The sequence below is a fragment of the Mus pahari genome, chromosome 1 (assembly GCF_900095145.1).
Source record: "Mus pahari chromosome 1, PAHARI_EIJ_v1.1, whole genome shotgun sequence".
Classification (NCBI taxonomy): Eukaryota; Metazoa; Chordata; class Mammalia; order Rodentia; family Muridae; genus Mus; species Mus pahari.
Window position 1 is genome coordinate 123,123,463 of NC_034590.1, and position 14,302 is coordinate 123,137,764.

Sequence of the window (14,302 nt, forward strand, 5' to 3'; positions counted from 1 at the left end):
CTCCAGGCCCAGGCTGCAGATGAGACTCCTATCCAGGCATGGCAGGTGGGCTGGGGATATGTACCTGTCCGTGTATTGCATGTGGGGGCAGGGTAAGACCTGGCAAATGTATGGCTTTTGAGAGGCCTGACCTAGAGATGTATAACCCGATGTTCACACCCAAGTCCCATTCTCCAGTCTTAGGCTGTTTGTTCTTCTAGTCTTTCTAGCCACTTGACTTTGGCTCAATGAAAATCCCTCCCAAACTATCTCGAATTTAGTTTATATGGTCAACTTAGGCTGTCTTTGCTGATGTGGACTGAGTATGCTCAAATGTTCTCCACAATTAGGACTTGTCAACTGCACTGCCTTTGATTCTATGCTTTTTCCTGTTTTATGTTTGACATTTTGTTGATTCTATAACGCACTTGACATTTTTCCTTCGAACTATACTCTTATAATTCTGTGGCTCCAATTTTGAAAAGATGTTGACTGACAGTGTTCACAAAAGTGTAACAACTCTTATCCAGGTAGCATTTGCAGATCCACATATACCACCCCCACCCATCTTCAGTACTGTGTTTCTCTCTTCTGAAGAATACATTCTACAACATGATTATTTGTGCCCTCGCCTCACTCAGCCTTTGGTCTCCATTTTTTTTTTGATATTTTCTTTATTTACATTTCAAATGTTTTCCCCTTTCCGGGCCTCCCCTTTGAGACCCCCCTATCCCATCTTCCCTCCCTCTTGCTTCTATGAGGGTGCTCCCCCACCCAACCACCCAATCTTGTCTTCCCACTCTGGCATTTCCCTACATTGAGGCATCGAACACCTTCAGGCCCAAGGGCCTCTCCTCCCACTGATGTCCAACAAGGCCACCCTCTGCCACATATGTGGCCAGTGCCATGGGTCCCTCCATGTGTATTCTTTCCTTAGTGGTCCAGTCCTCTCAAGCTCCAGGGGATGGGGTGATGGGGTCTGGCCTATTGACACTGTTGCTCTTTCCATGGAGCTGCAACCCCCTTCAGCTCCTTCAGTCCCTTCTCCAACTCCTCCATCGCCCCCCTCCCCTCAGTTCAATGGTTGACTTCGAGCATCTGCCACTGTATTTGTTCTTTAAAAGCAGGGGTAGGTTTTCTGGGTCTTGTGCTTTCTGCAATGTTATGGGACCTAACAGTTCTTCTTGGCTCTATCTCCCATGGTGATAATGACTAGCAGGCAGCTCAGAATTAGGACGTAAAGGCATGGCATGTTGCCAGCTCCTCGGCAAAGCCCTGACACCCAGGACAATTTGCTTCCAGCGGCATTTTGTTTCAGTGCATTGGGGAGGGAGAAGCAGGCCACTCAGAACTGAGGCTGGATTTTTGAAGAATGAGAGAATCTGGCTACAGGCCTGAAGATACAATGTTGTACCTATAAGATGAGTTTAAACATTTAACATTTGTTTTTTAGTTCTTTGTGCTCTGAGGAAATACTTCATATGTTTAACAGGAATAACATTCATCAAATGCCCATGTGTATGTCAAGCACTGCCCTCGTAGAAAGTCTGATAACACATATACAGTATCAACTGATTGTTTTATGATTAGAGAAACCAATGCTTTGGAAATGGAGAAACTGGTTCCCAAATGCACTGCTAGGAATCAAGAGAATAATGTTTTAAAAGCAAGAAAATCCGGATTAAAACCCCCTACGCCATTTATCTAGTGACTTTAAATTCCAAGGGCTGAATGCTCACAGAACTAAATTTTAGCCTAGGGATTTAAAGTCTGTAGTGTTTAAATATGTTCAAGTCATGGCACTGTGCATGATAAAATGATATTTAATATTTGCTGTAAATTACCAGTCCTTACTGTCATGTGTCAGGTTTCACCTTTAAATACTTCTAAAGCCTCATATATGTTACCAAATATTCTTTCACCAGAACCTCTCTCCATGGGAAATAAAACGTTACCTCTCTTGCGCCTCACCTATACATACACCTTCAGCTTAGAGCACACATCAGCTCCTTCCAGCTTAGAGCAGAAATCTAAGAAAACTTGTTAGTTTATTCATTTGAACAGGGTATGATTCTCCCTATATCCAAGGCATCGTAAAATATGAGGCTTGTATGTGGTGATCTTCATTCAAATCCTGTTTTTAAATGAGAAACCCTTTGTGCTCTTAGAAAAGTTGGCTGCTTTGGGTTTCACTTTCATGACTGTGACCGAAGGCACACCTCCCTTAATGAGCAGCCATAATAGTTGAAATGACACAGGAAGTGCCTCAGTGCTTAGCAGTAGCCAGCGCAATGCAGTGCAATGTGGTGGTTCTCAGACTGGAAAGCTTCTGCGGTCCTCAAGACCCTTTTTAGGATCCATGAGTGCAGAAGTGTATTCAAAGTGTATTCAATATGACACAAGGACCCTAAAAAGTGTTATATTCTCTCTCTATCTCTCTGTCTCTGTGTCTCTGTCTCTGTCTCTGTCTCTGTCTCTCTCTCTCTCGTGTGTGTGTGTGTGTGTGTGTGTGTGTGTGTGAGTGTGTGCATGTGTGTGTGTGAGTGTGAGTGTGCTTGTGTCTGCATGGGCATATGTGCACCACAACTATGCAGGTGGTCATGGGAGCCCGAAGAGGGTGTTAAGAGACCCTGAAACTGAAGTTAGAGGTAGTTGTGTTCTGCTCAATGTGAATGCAGGGAAATAAACTATGGGAAAACAGGAAATAATCTTCAGCCATCTTTCCAGCTCCTACACTAAGATCTTATTTAGCTCTTTCACTGGGTCACACTGGTATATTCCACAGGTTACAGAGCATGAGACATGACAAACCGACTACAGGCAAGAGTCTTCCGAAGTATCTAGTTGGCCCCATTTCCCATGATGCTGCCTTAAACCAGTCTCTCCCAGATATCCTATGCAACGCAATCATCCCCATGAATCTCTCTCTGAAAACTGATCCAGCTCCCACCACACTCTGATGGAATTGATATGTGCCTGGGTGCATATCAATTAGGATCCTGGAAGTTCCTTAGATGATGTAAACCAAGTCTGTGACCCATTTCATTAAGTGATTTTGGAAACAAAACCAGTGCCTTTCTACATGCTACTCTAGAAAATATAGTTGTTTATGAGGAAACATTATTTCTGTCAACATGTAATGACTATTAATTTTGAACGGTGTAAAGGAGTTAGTTAGTTAGACTCAAAAAGAGCTCGGGAGGTAGATATTGTTAGATAAGGAGTGAGACCGCTCAGGTTGTGGAGCCAGACTACCTGTTGCTGTGAACCCTGTGACCTTGAACAAATCTTATCCCTTTTGCATATGAACTTCCTTGTTTGATTATAACAATAAAATTAGCCCCAGGATTTTTGTGAGGTCAAATAAGCAGCAGCTGTATCTTTTGGCATAAAGTCTGAGATATAGTGACTTCACCAATATTTGCCATCATTATTGATTTGAGTATTTACCCTAGTTTGCTTCTCTGTTGCTATGGTAAATACTACAGCCAAAAGAAATTTAGGGGACAAAGGGGGTTATTTGCTTTATACTGTCAGATAACAGTTCATCATTAAGGAAAGTCAGGTCAGAGACTCAAAGCAGGAGTCTGGAACAGAAACCATGAAGGGATGCTGTTTACTCTGGTCTGTTACCCACTGTTAATTCGACTAAAAATGTCCCACATAGGTCCATAAGGAGTGGCACTTTTAGGGTGTGGGGCCTTGTTGGAATATGTGTAGCCCTCTTGGAGGAAGTATGTCTCAATCTTCCTTCTTGCTGCCTATTATCCCAGACTAAAACTCTCAGCTCATGCTGCCGTACTTCCTACCATGATAGTGGACAAACCTCTGTAACTGTAAGCCAGCTTGCAGTGAAATGGTTTTCTTTATAGGTGCAACAACAATATGAACTAACCAGTACCCCTTGAGCTCATGTCTCTAGCTGCATATGTAATCGGCCATCATTGGGAAGAGAGGCCCCTTGGTCTTGTAAACTTTATATGACCCAGCACAGGGGAAGGCCAGGGCCAAGTAGTGGGAGTGGGTGGGTAGGGGAGCAGGGGTGAGGAGGGGTATAGGGAACTTTCGGGATAGCATTTGNAATGTAAATAAAGAAAATAATAAAAAAAAAGAGTTGCCATGGTCATGCTGTTTCTACACAGCAATTGAAACCCAAACTAAAGCATCTATACAACCAGCTAGCTTTTTAGTATTAGCACCCCCCCCACCTGCTTGGGATGATACCACCCACAGTGACATGGGCCCTCCCATCAAGCATCACAGTGTCCCACAAACATGATCACAGGTCATTTTATATGGGCAATTCCTCTTCCCAGATAACTCTGTTAGTGTCGAGTTAAAAATAAAAACTAACCAGCAATAGCACAGTTAATTTTGTAGATGTCTGGCTCATAATATTTGACGATCTTGTGACTTCAAGGCACAATTTGCTGACCAACCCATTTTTCTTTCCAATTCATCTTTCTGCTTCATGGAGCAGGAGCCCTTGTGTGGAGTCTCTTAGGGGACTCATCAGGAGACTGTCACGCATAGCAAAGTCATATGACTTGGTCACCCCTGAGTCTGAGCTTTGGCTTTGCTTATAGTAGCCATGCCACAATGAGCAAGAGGGGGTGATTACACCAAGGAGATCATTCTACTGGAGGAGGAAATGCCATTATCAGGGAGATGAATGTGTTTCACCAGCCAAAATGGTCCCCTATGAGTCACTCCCAACCCATTTTGCCTTAAATAATTGTGAACTTTAAGTGTGTAAGTGTGTTGGTTCTTTATCACAAGCAGGACTGGCCTCTGAGTTGTATCATTTTGCGTTTTTACTTGTACAGTGCTATTCAACAGCATCCCCTTCCTTCTGAGTAGCATCCCAAAACTGAGGAAAAGAGGGAAATGAAGAGTTCAGCAATGCTGAAGATCATCAACATAACCAAAATCCCCTGAAACAGAGAGAAACAACGGAGTCATTATATTAGGACAATGGTGGGTTTTCTGATCACCACAAAGTCATACACCATTACCACATAATAAACCATCACCTCTCAAATTAGTGAAAGATAATGGGAATATAAGGAGTACCAGCATAGCATAGCATAGCATAGCATAGCATAGCATAGCATAGCATAGGATAGCATAGCATAGGATAGCATAGCATAGCATAGCATAGCATAGCATAGCATAGCATAGGACAGCATAGCATAGCATAGCATAGCATAGCATAGCATAGCATAGCATAGCACAGCACAGCATAGCATAGCACAGCACAGCACAGCACAGCATAGCATAGGATAACATAGCATAGGGTATCATAGTACAACATAGCATAGCATAGGATAGTATATCATATAGCATATCATATCATATCATAGCATAGCATAGCATAACATAACATAACATAGCACATCATAGGATAGCATATCATAACATAGCAAAGGATAGCATAGCATAGAATAGCATAGCATAGGATAATATAGCATAGGGTAGCATAGCATATGGTAGCATAGCATAGCATAGCACAGCATAGCATAACATAACATAACATAGCACAGCATAGGATAGCATAGAATAACATAGCATAGGATAACATAGCTTAGCACAGCAAATTGTTTAAGAAAAATCAAACAGGATATTTGCTAAGTTATATACAAGAAGTTCTCCATTTCATAGGTATAGCTTTAATGGAACGCACATCAGAAAAGTGGTCTCTTGAAGAACAAAGAAGAATGTCAAGAGATAGGAAAATGGTAAAGACAAAAATAGGAAAGGGAAGAAAAAGCAGGGAAGAGAGAAAACCCCTACTCCAGAAAAAGAGTAACTCAGGGAACAAGAGACACGAAGAGAAGCTGAGACTAAAGGTACCACTTGGTTCTTTCTAATTGGTGCAGAAGACTTTTATAGTAGGTTGCACCATGGAAGCTAAGAGCACACATAGCCAGCTCTACACACCTGGCCAGGAGTCGGCATGCTAGTCAAAGCTCTTCTAAGAACAGATCCTTCTATTGCCATTCCAAACGCCCATGTGGCTAACAGTCTGTTCTATGCTATATTTGTACCTTTTGAATAACTACTATTCGAGATTACCTTTTTTTTTTAAAACAGCGACATGATATGTCATGGTGTACAGTATTTCGATACATTGCACTTGTGTCACAGGAGCTGATTTATTTCCTTCATTTTTCTGTGGTTTTCTTTCCTGTTTCTGTTTTGCTTTGAATAATGCTGCAGCAGAGTTCCCAGAATACATGTGTTTATATAGATGATTTAAGTGTCGTGGAGATATATACTGGATTGAGAGCTCTGTGTGCCTTTTATGTGCGTGAATGTTGTCTCGTTGCTGAGCCCTCTCAGGTAATGATGATTTCTCACCATACCCCTGCCTGCCATCCTACTTCCTCATTAATCCTTTAATGCAGCCTGGAAACTTCTGACTGAATCCTGGTGGATGCTGATCACATTAATCAATAAATTCCCAGACACTTGAGAGAGAGAGAGAGAGAGAGAGAGAGAGAGAGAGAGAGAGAGAGAGAGAGAGAGAGAGAAAGAGAGAGAGAAAGAGAAAGCAAACTGAGGGGTTTTTTTTTGGGGGGGGAGGGCGGGAATAAACTCATTTTTAAAAATTAATTAATTTGTGTCCCAGATGTTGCCCTTGGCCTCCCTCCCAGAATTCTTCCCACACCCCCCCACCCCTACCCCTTCATCTCTGAGACGGTGCCCTTGTCCCAGGCATCCCTCTTCTCTGGGGCATCGCATCACTACAGGATTAGGTGCACCCTCTCCTAGTGAGGTCAGACAAGGCAGTTCTCTGCAACATATGTGCCAGGGACTTCAGACCAGCCCATGTATGTTCTTTCATTGGTGACTTAGTCTCTGGGAGCTCCCAGGAGTTCAGGTTAGTTGACACTGTTGATCTTCCTATGGGGTTGCCAGCCCCTTCAGCTCCTTCAGTCCTTCCCCTAACTCTAACATAGGGGTTCCAGACCTCAGTCCAAAGCTTGAATGTAAGTATCTGCATCTGTATGTTATCAACTTTAATATACCTACTTGACTCTCATTTTTTTATTTATAGATTTATTCATACCATCTTACATTATTTTACACCAATTATCATAGTACTTTGGACAGAGCAGAAATGTCTATTTTCAATTTGCCATACCTTATATAGACAATGTACCATACTTTGTCAGAAATCTAACCTAAATATTAAAACCAAATAAAAACCATAGACACTCACAGTTATAATGTATACTGGGAACTATGAACCACGAGGACATTGCTAAGCCTCTGCCTTTAAGAATCATTTTATATTTATATTATCCTTAGTTACTTGCAAGTTTTATACCTTTTATAAGTTGTGAACATTTATTGTTCTATTCCACAATGCATGGTCTAATGCTGATCTAATACAATGGGCTCCTGAATGAGCAAAAGGAAATACACATGTGTTTATAATACTATCTGGATGGTACTGACCGGGTGATAACCTTTTTGTTTACACCATCTGCTTCTCACTATAGAAACGGCACAGGATACTTACAACGAATAGAATGGTAATAGCACCACACTGCATACCATCTGGAGAATAGCCACAGATGAATTCCCCATCTAGAAGGAAGCCAAATATGAGGAGAATGATCCCAGCTGCTGCTCCCAGAGCACTAAGTAAATTCATTGCCTGGCTCATTTTTAGCTGCAACAGAATCAGAAAATAAGACACTTAGGCCTGCCTTGTTTCACAGACAGAGCAGTGGGGGTGGAAGACTGGAGATATGGATTTTCACAGTGCCAAGAAACCACATATACATATATACTTACCACACATACAATTTAATCTGTGCCTGGTTAACTTCCATTCAAATAGAGGTAGCTATGACTTATTTAAATGTCCATTTAAAGACTGCATTTCTCCATCACTTTTACATCTCCCTAAAAATTACAAACTTTAGGGCTGGTGAGATGGCTCAGTAGATAAAGGCACCTCTGCCACCTGACAACCTGAGTTCTATCCTTAGGACCCACACGGTAGGAGAGAAGAAAGTCCTAAAGCCTACCTTCTGATCTCCACAGGTATCCTGTTATCCTTCCCACCCCCACATACACACAGCTAATAAATCAAGGCACACAAATTTTAATATTACAAAATTTTAGGATGTTCTTTGATGCAAATAACTTACTGAGTTATTACTAGCTAATGTCTTTGTTTATTTGAGTGAGATAGAATACTAACAGCAAAGTATTCTTTACCTCTGGAGTGTGCTTGTGATTTAATTAGGTTGTGTGCACTGTGCTTTTTCTGTGAGTCAAGCAATAGCCTGTTACAGCATCTGGCATCTAGTAGGCATGAAAAATACTCATCAAAAGGACAAATGAATGAATGACTAGATTACTGAGACCTACTCTGCATTAACAACTGGGGACCAAGGACGGAGTCACTCAACAGTTCTATGCCTCAATATCTTCATGTAAAGCATGAGACTCTGACATGACAATCTGGAAAAGTGTCCCAGTATGAATGACTTCAGATTCTATGATGATTTTTGAAGCCAGGAAAATTACTCAACAATTACAATTTTTAATAAGGTAGACATAGAACTCACCAGAGTGTCTGTAGTTTTGCTTTTTAGAGCAATCAGGAAGGCCCCAGAGTTAATGAACTACAAAAAAGAAAAATAAAGAATAAGTATCCTAGTGATGGACATGATAAGAGGATGCTGAAGGTCTCTCAAGTCAAGTCTCTGAACACTTCTCAATGTCTTCATTCTAAGCTCACAGAAACCCAAGGGAAATGAGGAGGGTGAATCACCTCACAGAGCAAAGGTAAAAAGGCTGGATCTTTAGTCTGTGCCACCTCTTTGAACAAAAGGATGTTTCTACCTTACTGGGCTTTCATATCTTTATCCATTTTCCTGTTGTTAATCAGTTATTGGTATCATGACTCAGTTTCCAAATTCCCAGTGTCATCAGTTTATGAGCACTAAGACCATATAGTTATCATAGTCCAACCAGTTTATTCTGTTGGATGCAACCATAAGGCACAATTTCAGCCAGCAAACACAGACTGATAATTGAAAAAAAAAAAAAAAAGAAAGAAAAAAAGAAAAAGGAAAGAAACCGCCCCCCCCCACTAATTTTCATGGAGGCGGGTCAGATATGGCAGCCTCATTGTCTAGTAGAAACTTAAAATCTGAGTTCAGCCTAGCTGTGTTTAAATTTCCTGCCTCTTCCTCCAGACCCATTAGAGAATGCTCTCCTAGACCTTCTGACAGACAAAGAAACCTTCTTGCCTTTTCACCCAGACACCCCCTGTTCCCATCTTATGTAGATGCTTTCAACCTAATTAGACAGCTCCTCATTTGTTAAGACTTGGTCCAACTGGAAATGACTCTGGACAGTGTCCTTTCCTCTGGAAATGGCTTCTGTGTCCTGTGTCAGTATTTCTCACACCCTATGAGGAATTGCCACTAGGGACTGGCTTCTACTGAATCCTCACACCTTGCCCATTCTCTGAAGCTAAGTAGGTACTAAGCTAATAGAGATAGCATACAATTAAATAAGCATCTCTTTGTGCTCAGCCACTTGGGAGCTGTCCCTGCTCCTTCACTTCCTACAGAGTAAAGTGCTTATCAGCATCAGTAGCAACATCACATACATGTAAGGAGTTCGCTGATCTCATGGAATGATTTCTTTCTTATTAGAGTAATCTACTGGAGAATAATCACTGTACTAAAATTTGGATCTTCATTGTCTTGCTCTGTGAATACAGTTTATCATATGTTGCAAGTAATTTTGCATGGATTAAAGGAGTATAAAACCACCATAAAACCTAAAGGATTATTCCCTCCAAATTTCAAGACCCCCAAATGGGCTACCGTCAACTCTGGTGATTCAAGAGAGCAGAGAGCTTGCTTTAATTGCCATGAGGTTAATGTCTTAGTGGCATTTTCTGCAGATTCACATACCCAAGTCTATCCAATCACTAACACCTCGCCTGATTGACATACTTTTAATTGAACTAAATGCACTATACTCACCAAAGCAGAGCCCCAGAAAGGATATCCTGAGATAAATATAAAAGGAAACCTTGGGTATGGGTTTACCAAGGTGAAAAGGAAAACGACTCCAAATGAAAAGTTCATGATTCCAAACAGGATCTGGGTGGTCTACAAATAGAGAGGAAAGTCAGCACTCATGGGATGGGACTAGTCCCACTTAAATCGTTAGTTCAAGGATTTGGCAGTTACCCTTTTTATAGCCAAGGGAAGGAGGATGAATGCTCCTCTACGATATTCCTACATGGTTCCTTACCCACACTCCCATCTGATAATTACTAAGAGGAAAATGAATCTAACCCAGTGCTCCCAACCTCAGGGTCAGCTGCGCCATGAGTGGACGTTTCCAGGTCCTATTCTTGTCTGACTGAAATCTCCAGTTCATCAGCACATATGTGTGAATGCTGACTTTTAAATTACTGAATCAGGTTGGCCTCAACTGGACACGCAGGGAAATCCTCTTGTGTAGGGGGAGGAGCTGATATTAAAATCTGGTTCCCTAATTGGTTCTTGATTGTGTCAATAAAGAAGGCAGAAAGGAATTACTGGCTGTAAGGAAAAAGGTAGGATTTCTGGGTCTGAGAGGAAGAGAATGGACACAGGGAAGGAGGCTTTTCGGCTAGGCTTTGGAATGAGAAAGCGCAGCAGCCATGTAAGGTCTTAGGGGCAACCAGAAGCAGCAGCCTCTGCCATCTGTAGTTGGCTGAAACAGGTAAGAGCCCAGCAATTGTGCTAGCTGGCTAGTTTTAAAAAAATAAAACTGTCTAGTTTTTGTTTTGTTTGTTTTTCCTCTAAGCTAAGGTTGGCAGGGGAAGGAGAGAAGATGGCATGATAGCTGGCGGTTTAGTGAAGCTAGCTGAGAGGGGCCTGTGGAGTGCGGACAGCAGCTCCTGGATTTCTCCGGATAGTTGCAATCGAGTTGAAGCAAGGAGAACTGAGAGAAGTTAGAGTGTGGCCAGGGCACTGGGCAAGGAAATAGCACGTTTTTAAAATCACATGTTACACTCTTGAATGTGAATGGTTCTTTGAGCCTTTGGAAGTAGTGCTGCATTGCCAGGCGCAGTGCATCCTTCCTGGGCTGTTCTTTATGCTCCCTGTCCTATGCTTGCGGGGCTGATTCTCCACAAGCTGTTAATGTTAGGCAGGGGGTTGATGGGTGCTAGAGAAGCCTGGGAAGAATGACAAAAAGAGTTGAAGGCTTATGGTCAGGGGTTATGTCCTCTGTGACCTTTTCAGTACACTTCCTTGGTGAGCTCTTTTGTTACTGTACTAACATTTAGTGGCTGAGTCATAAGAGGTATTGTGTACATTTTCATCACATCTGCATGACTATTCCTCTTAAAAGTACCACTACCAACTTATATTCCATGTCTTAAAATGGGTTCACTTTCTCCCTTTAAGCCTGACTTTCTGACTTCTATTTCTCTGTTGTTGATGCTGTCATCTTTGTAGGCCTAGGACCTTTGGGTCATCTCAAGTTTCTTAATGGCTACAATCCCAGAGTAGCTAACTTTTCTATTATCTCGACTCATGGAATCATACATACTTCAGCCAGCAAGATGGCTCAGCAAGCCTTGCCACTGAGCCTGACAATCTTGAGTTCAATCCCTGGAACCCACATTGGTGGAAGGCAAGAATGGACTCCTGTAAGTTCTTCTCTGTCTCCATACATGTGATGTGGCATGTGCATGACTATGTATACACACACAAACGAATAAGTACATGTAAAAATATAAGTTGCAATCTGGCAGAAGAGTTAAAAACAAGTACATATTTGACTTTTATCCCATTTTCCTGTTGTAGACAGCATTGCGATGTGCATTTCATAGCTCTCCTGTTTCTCCTACATGTCGGTGGATATGTAGATGCCACACCCACTCCAGTAGTGACTTGCGTGACAAGCCCAAAAGCTTGGACGCAGTCCCAAGGCAAAAAGTTCACAGAAACTTAGTCTCCTGGAACCATGGCATCCTGTAAAATGAATGCTCCAAATCTGTCCTTGCTTTAGTCGGTGAACAGATCTGTGTGCTTTCCTTCAATATTGTTTTATTATAAGTGCCTCTAAGGATTGATTTTGACATATAGCTAAGTTAGATTAGCCTTCACCAGTGTTCCAATATCCTAGGAAATTGTTGGGCCAACTTTGGTCTTTGATCTTTGTAAGAAAGTTACTCATTCAGATGAAAATGCCTCCAGTGTTAGTGATAAAAATCAGGCATTAGATTCTACTAGAATAGAGCTAGTAATCTCAGGGCTAGTCTACATAGTATACTTAGAACAATAGATAGCTGAGTCACTCCCATACACAGGAATTTACAATGGCCTAGGGGGAAGGTGGACTATACAATAGACTAGAATAGGAACTATGGCAAGGGCACGAAGCCCTTGCCCCTGGCTTCTAAGATTAAGCTGACCTTAGGTGGGGCTGCTTTTGATCCCAGTTGTTAACACTGATTTTTATCCCAGTTGGTTCCTGTTAACTTTTATGTATGCATTCCTCTATTTTGTTGTAAAAGTCATTTTGCATCAGATAACTTCAGTGTTCTTTGGATGACCTTAATGTATCACTTAACTTCCTTGTCTCCTTCTGTAATATAAACCTGATGCTCCCTTTGAGAAATTACATTCAGATACAACACTCCCTTGTGTTCACGTCTGTTGGTCACTTTTTGGCCAACTCCCTGCCCACCTGTACCGGGACCCTGATTCTCCTGAAGACTGAGGGGCCGACTGAGTCCAGTCCGAGGCATGTAGAGATATTCCTCCATCACCCATCATTACCTAGAGCACTCACTGATTCTTTCATGTAACAATATGAATGTTTGCCAAGATCCATCTAACCCTAGACAAAGAACTTCAGGCAACTAAAGATTTCTGAGAAAGGGAGAATTGATCTTTTCTAGAGATAACCCCCACCTCCAATAGATTATCCAAGTATCAGCCAGCAACACTAATCAAACTCAGAAAGTTGTATTTATATATTTGTGCATTTATACACATATGTAAACAATAACAAAGAAAAAGAGACCATAAGTTTGAGAGGGAGCCCTGGGGAGGAGCCACAAATGAGGTTGGAGGGAGATGATGTACTTATATTATTAATTTAAAAAATTAAAGAGGCCATTCTAAAAATATCTTTATACTTATATGCAAAAGCAAACATATATATCTGAATACTATGTAAGACTATGAGTTCTGAGGTCTGCTTGGGAAGTTGTAAAAGTGTGTGTTGCAGTTTGCTAAGAGGGAATCTGAACTAACTTCTGCTCAGATATCCTTTTTTCTTTTTTCCCTTAAGATTGACTAGAAAATTCTCAAAGATGGTTAGTTTGGAGGCTGTGGTTTTCAAGAGTTCAGGAACATTGAATTTACTCATCTTGTGTTTTCCTACTCACAGAATCTTGGTCATAACTCATGTAGAAGCACAATCCATACTTCCTGAATTGAATGGCAGTGACATATGGAGTTGATTCCTTTTGGACGCTGTGTGCTACCAGATTTTATACATAGGGACACATTTTACTTACCCCTAAGATCTCCAATTTCCTAATAATGATTTTTTGCACTCGGTTTTGGGGATTGTAGGCTGTGGCTGTAAGTTCTGTTGTTTGGTATTCTTGAGTGGTGACCTCTGGAGGAAACACCAGGAACAAGGGACTATGTACATTTTTTGAATCCATGATGGTATAGTTGTTTTTTTCAAGTTGGAAGGAGAGGATGTAGCTGACACTCGCATTTAGACCATGTTCGTTTCCTGTACTGAAGCTGTCTAGAGCACTGGCATTGTTGTACTCTGACTTAGAATTATAGAACCATAAAGTCACAGAGTCATAGAATTTCAGGGATGGGCAGGAGCCTAAAGAATTAAAGTGCCCTTGCCTGTGTATTGTAATGGTTTGGAGAATGTGACTCGTAGTCTTGGTTTGCTCAGAAAACACTGTGTCCTTAGGCAAGTCACATACTCCTTTGTTCTTACAACTACCTCATTCACATATATATTAACCTGTCAAATCTTTTAGTTCCCAAGATTCTAATTCTTCCATTTCAAGTGTAGAGAGGACAAAACCTCTCAGGCCTTAGGACTAATCAGTCATATTATTCGTGTTGCCTGTCACTTAAAAGGTTTTTTTTTTTGTTGTTGTTGCTTTGTGTCAATGTCATTTTAGCAGACGTGTTATATACCACCCTAAAGCAGAGTGGCTTTAACAAACTACAATTTTGTTTTGTGGGAACTCTGACAGTTACATTGCTAGTTTTTCTGGCTAGTACTGTTCTATTTACCC

The 14,302-nt window shown here is 41.4% G+C and overlaps 1 protein-coding gene across 2 annotated transcripts; it reads right to left on the reverse strand.

The window, feature by feature from the left end:
* Positions 1-4,509: 4,509 nt before the first annotated feature.
* Positions 4,510-13,774, reverse strand: Ms4a5 (membrane spanning 4-domains A5). Of its 2 annotated transcripts, XM_021220670.1 has the most exons (5): positions 13,547-13,774; positions 10,002-10,130; positions 8,568-8,624; positions 7,508-7,660; positions 4,779-4,913 (listed from the first exon to the last, which is right to left on the reverse strand). In XM_021220670.1, exons 1-5 carry the CDS (start codon positions 13,697-13,699, stop codon positions 4,812-4,814), a joined length of 594 nt encoding a protein of 197 aa, XP_021076329.1. In that variant the 5' UTR covers positions 13,700-13,774; the 3' UTR covers positions 4,779-4,811. The 2 variants fall into 2 exon arrangements, with proteins under 2 accessions (XP_021076338.1, XP_021076329.1); XM_021220679.1 differs by lacking the exon at positions 10,002-10,130 and having other exon boundaries at positions 4,510-4,913; positions 13,547-13,713.
* Positions 13,775-14,302: the final 528 nt, after the last annotated feature.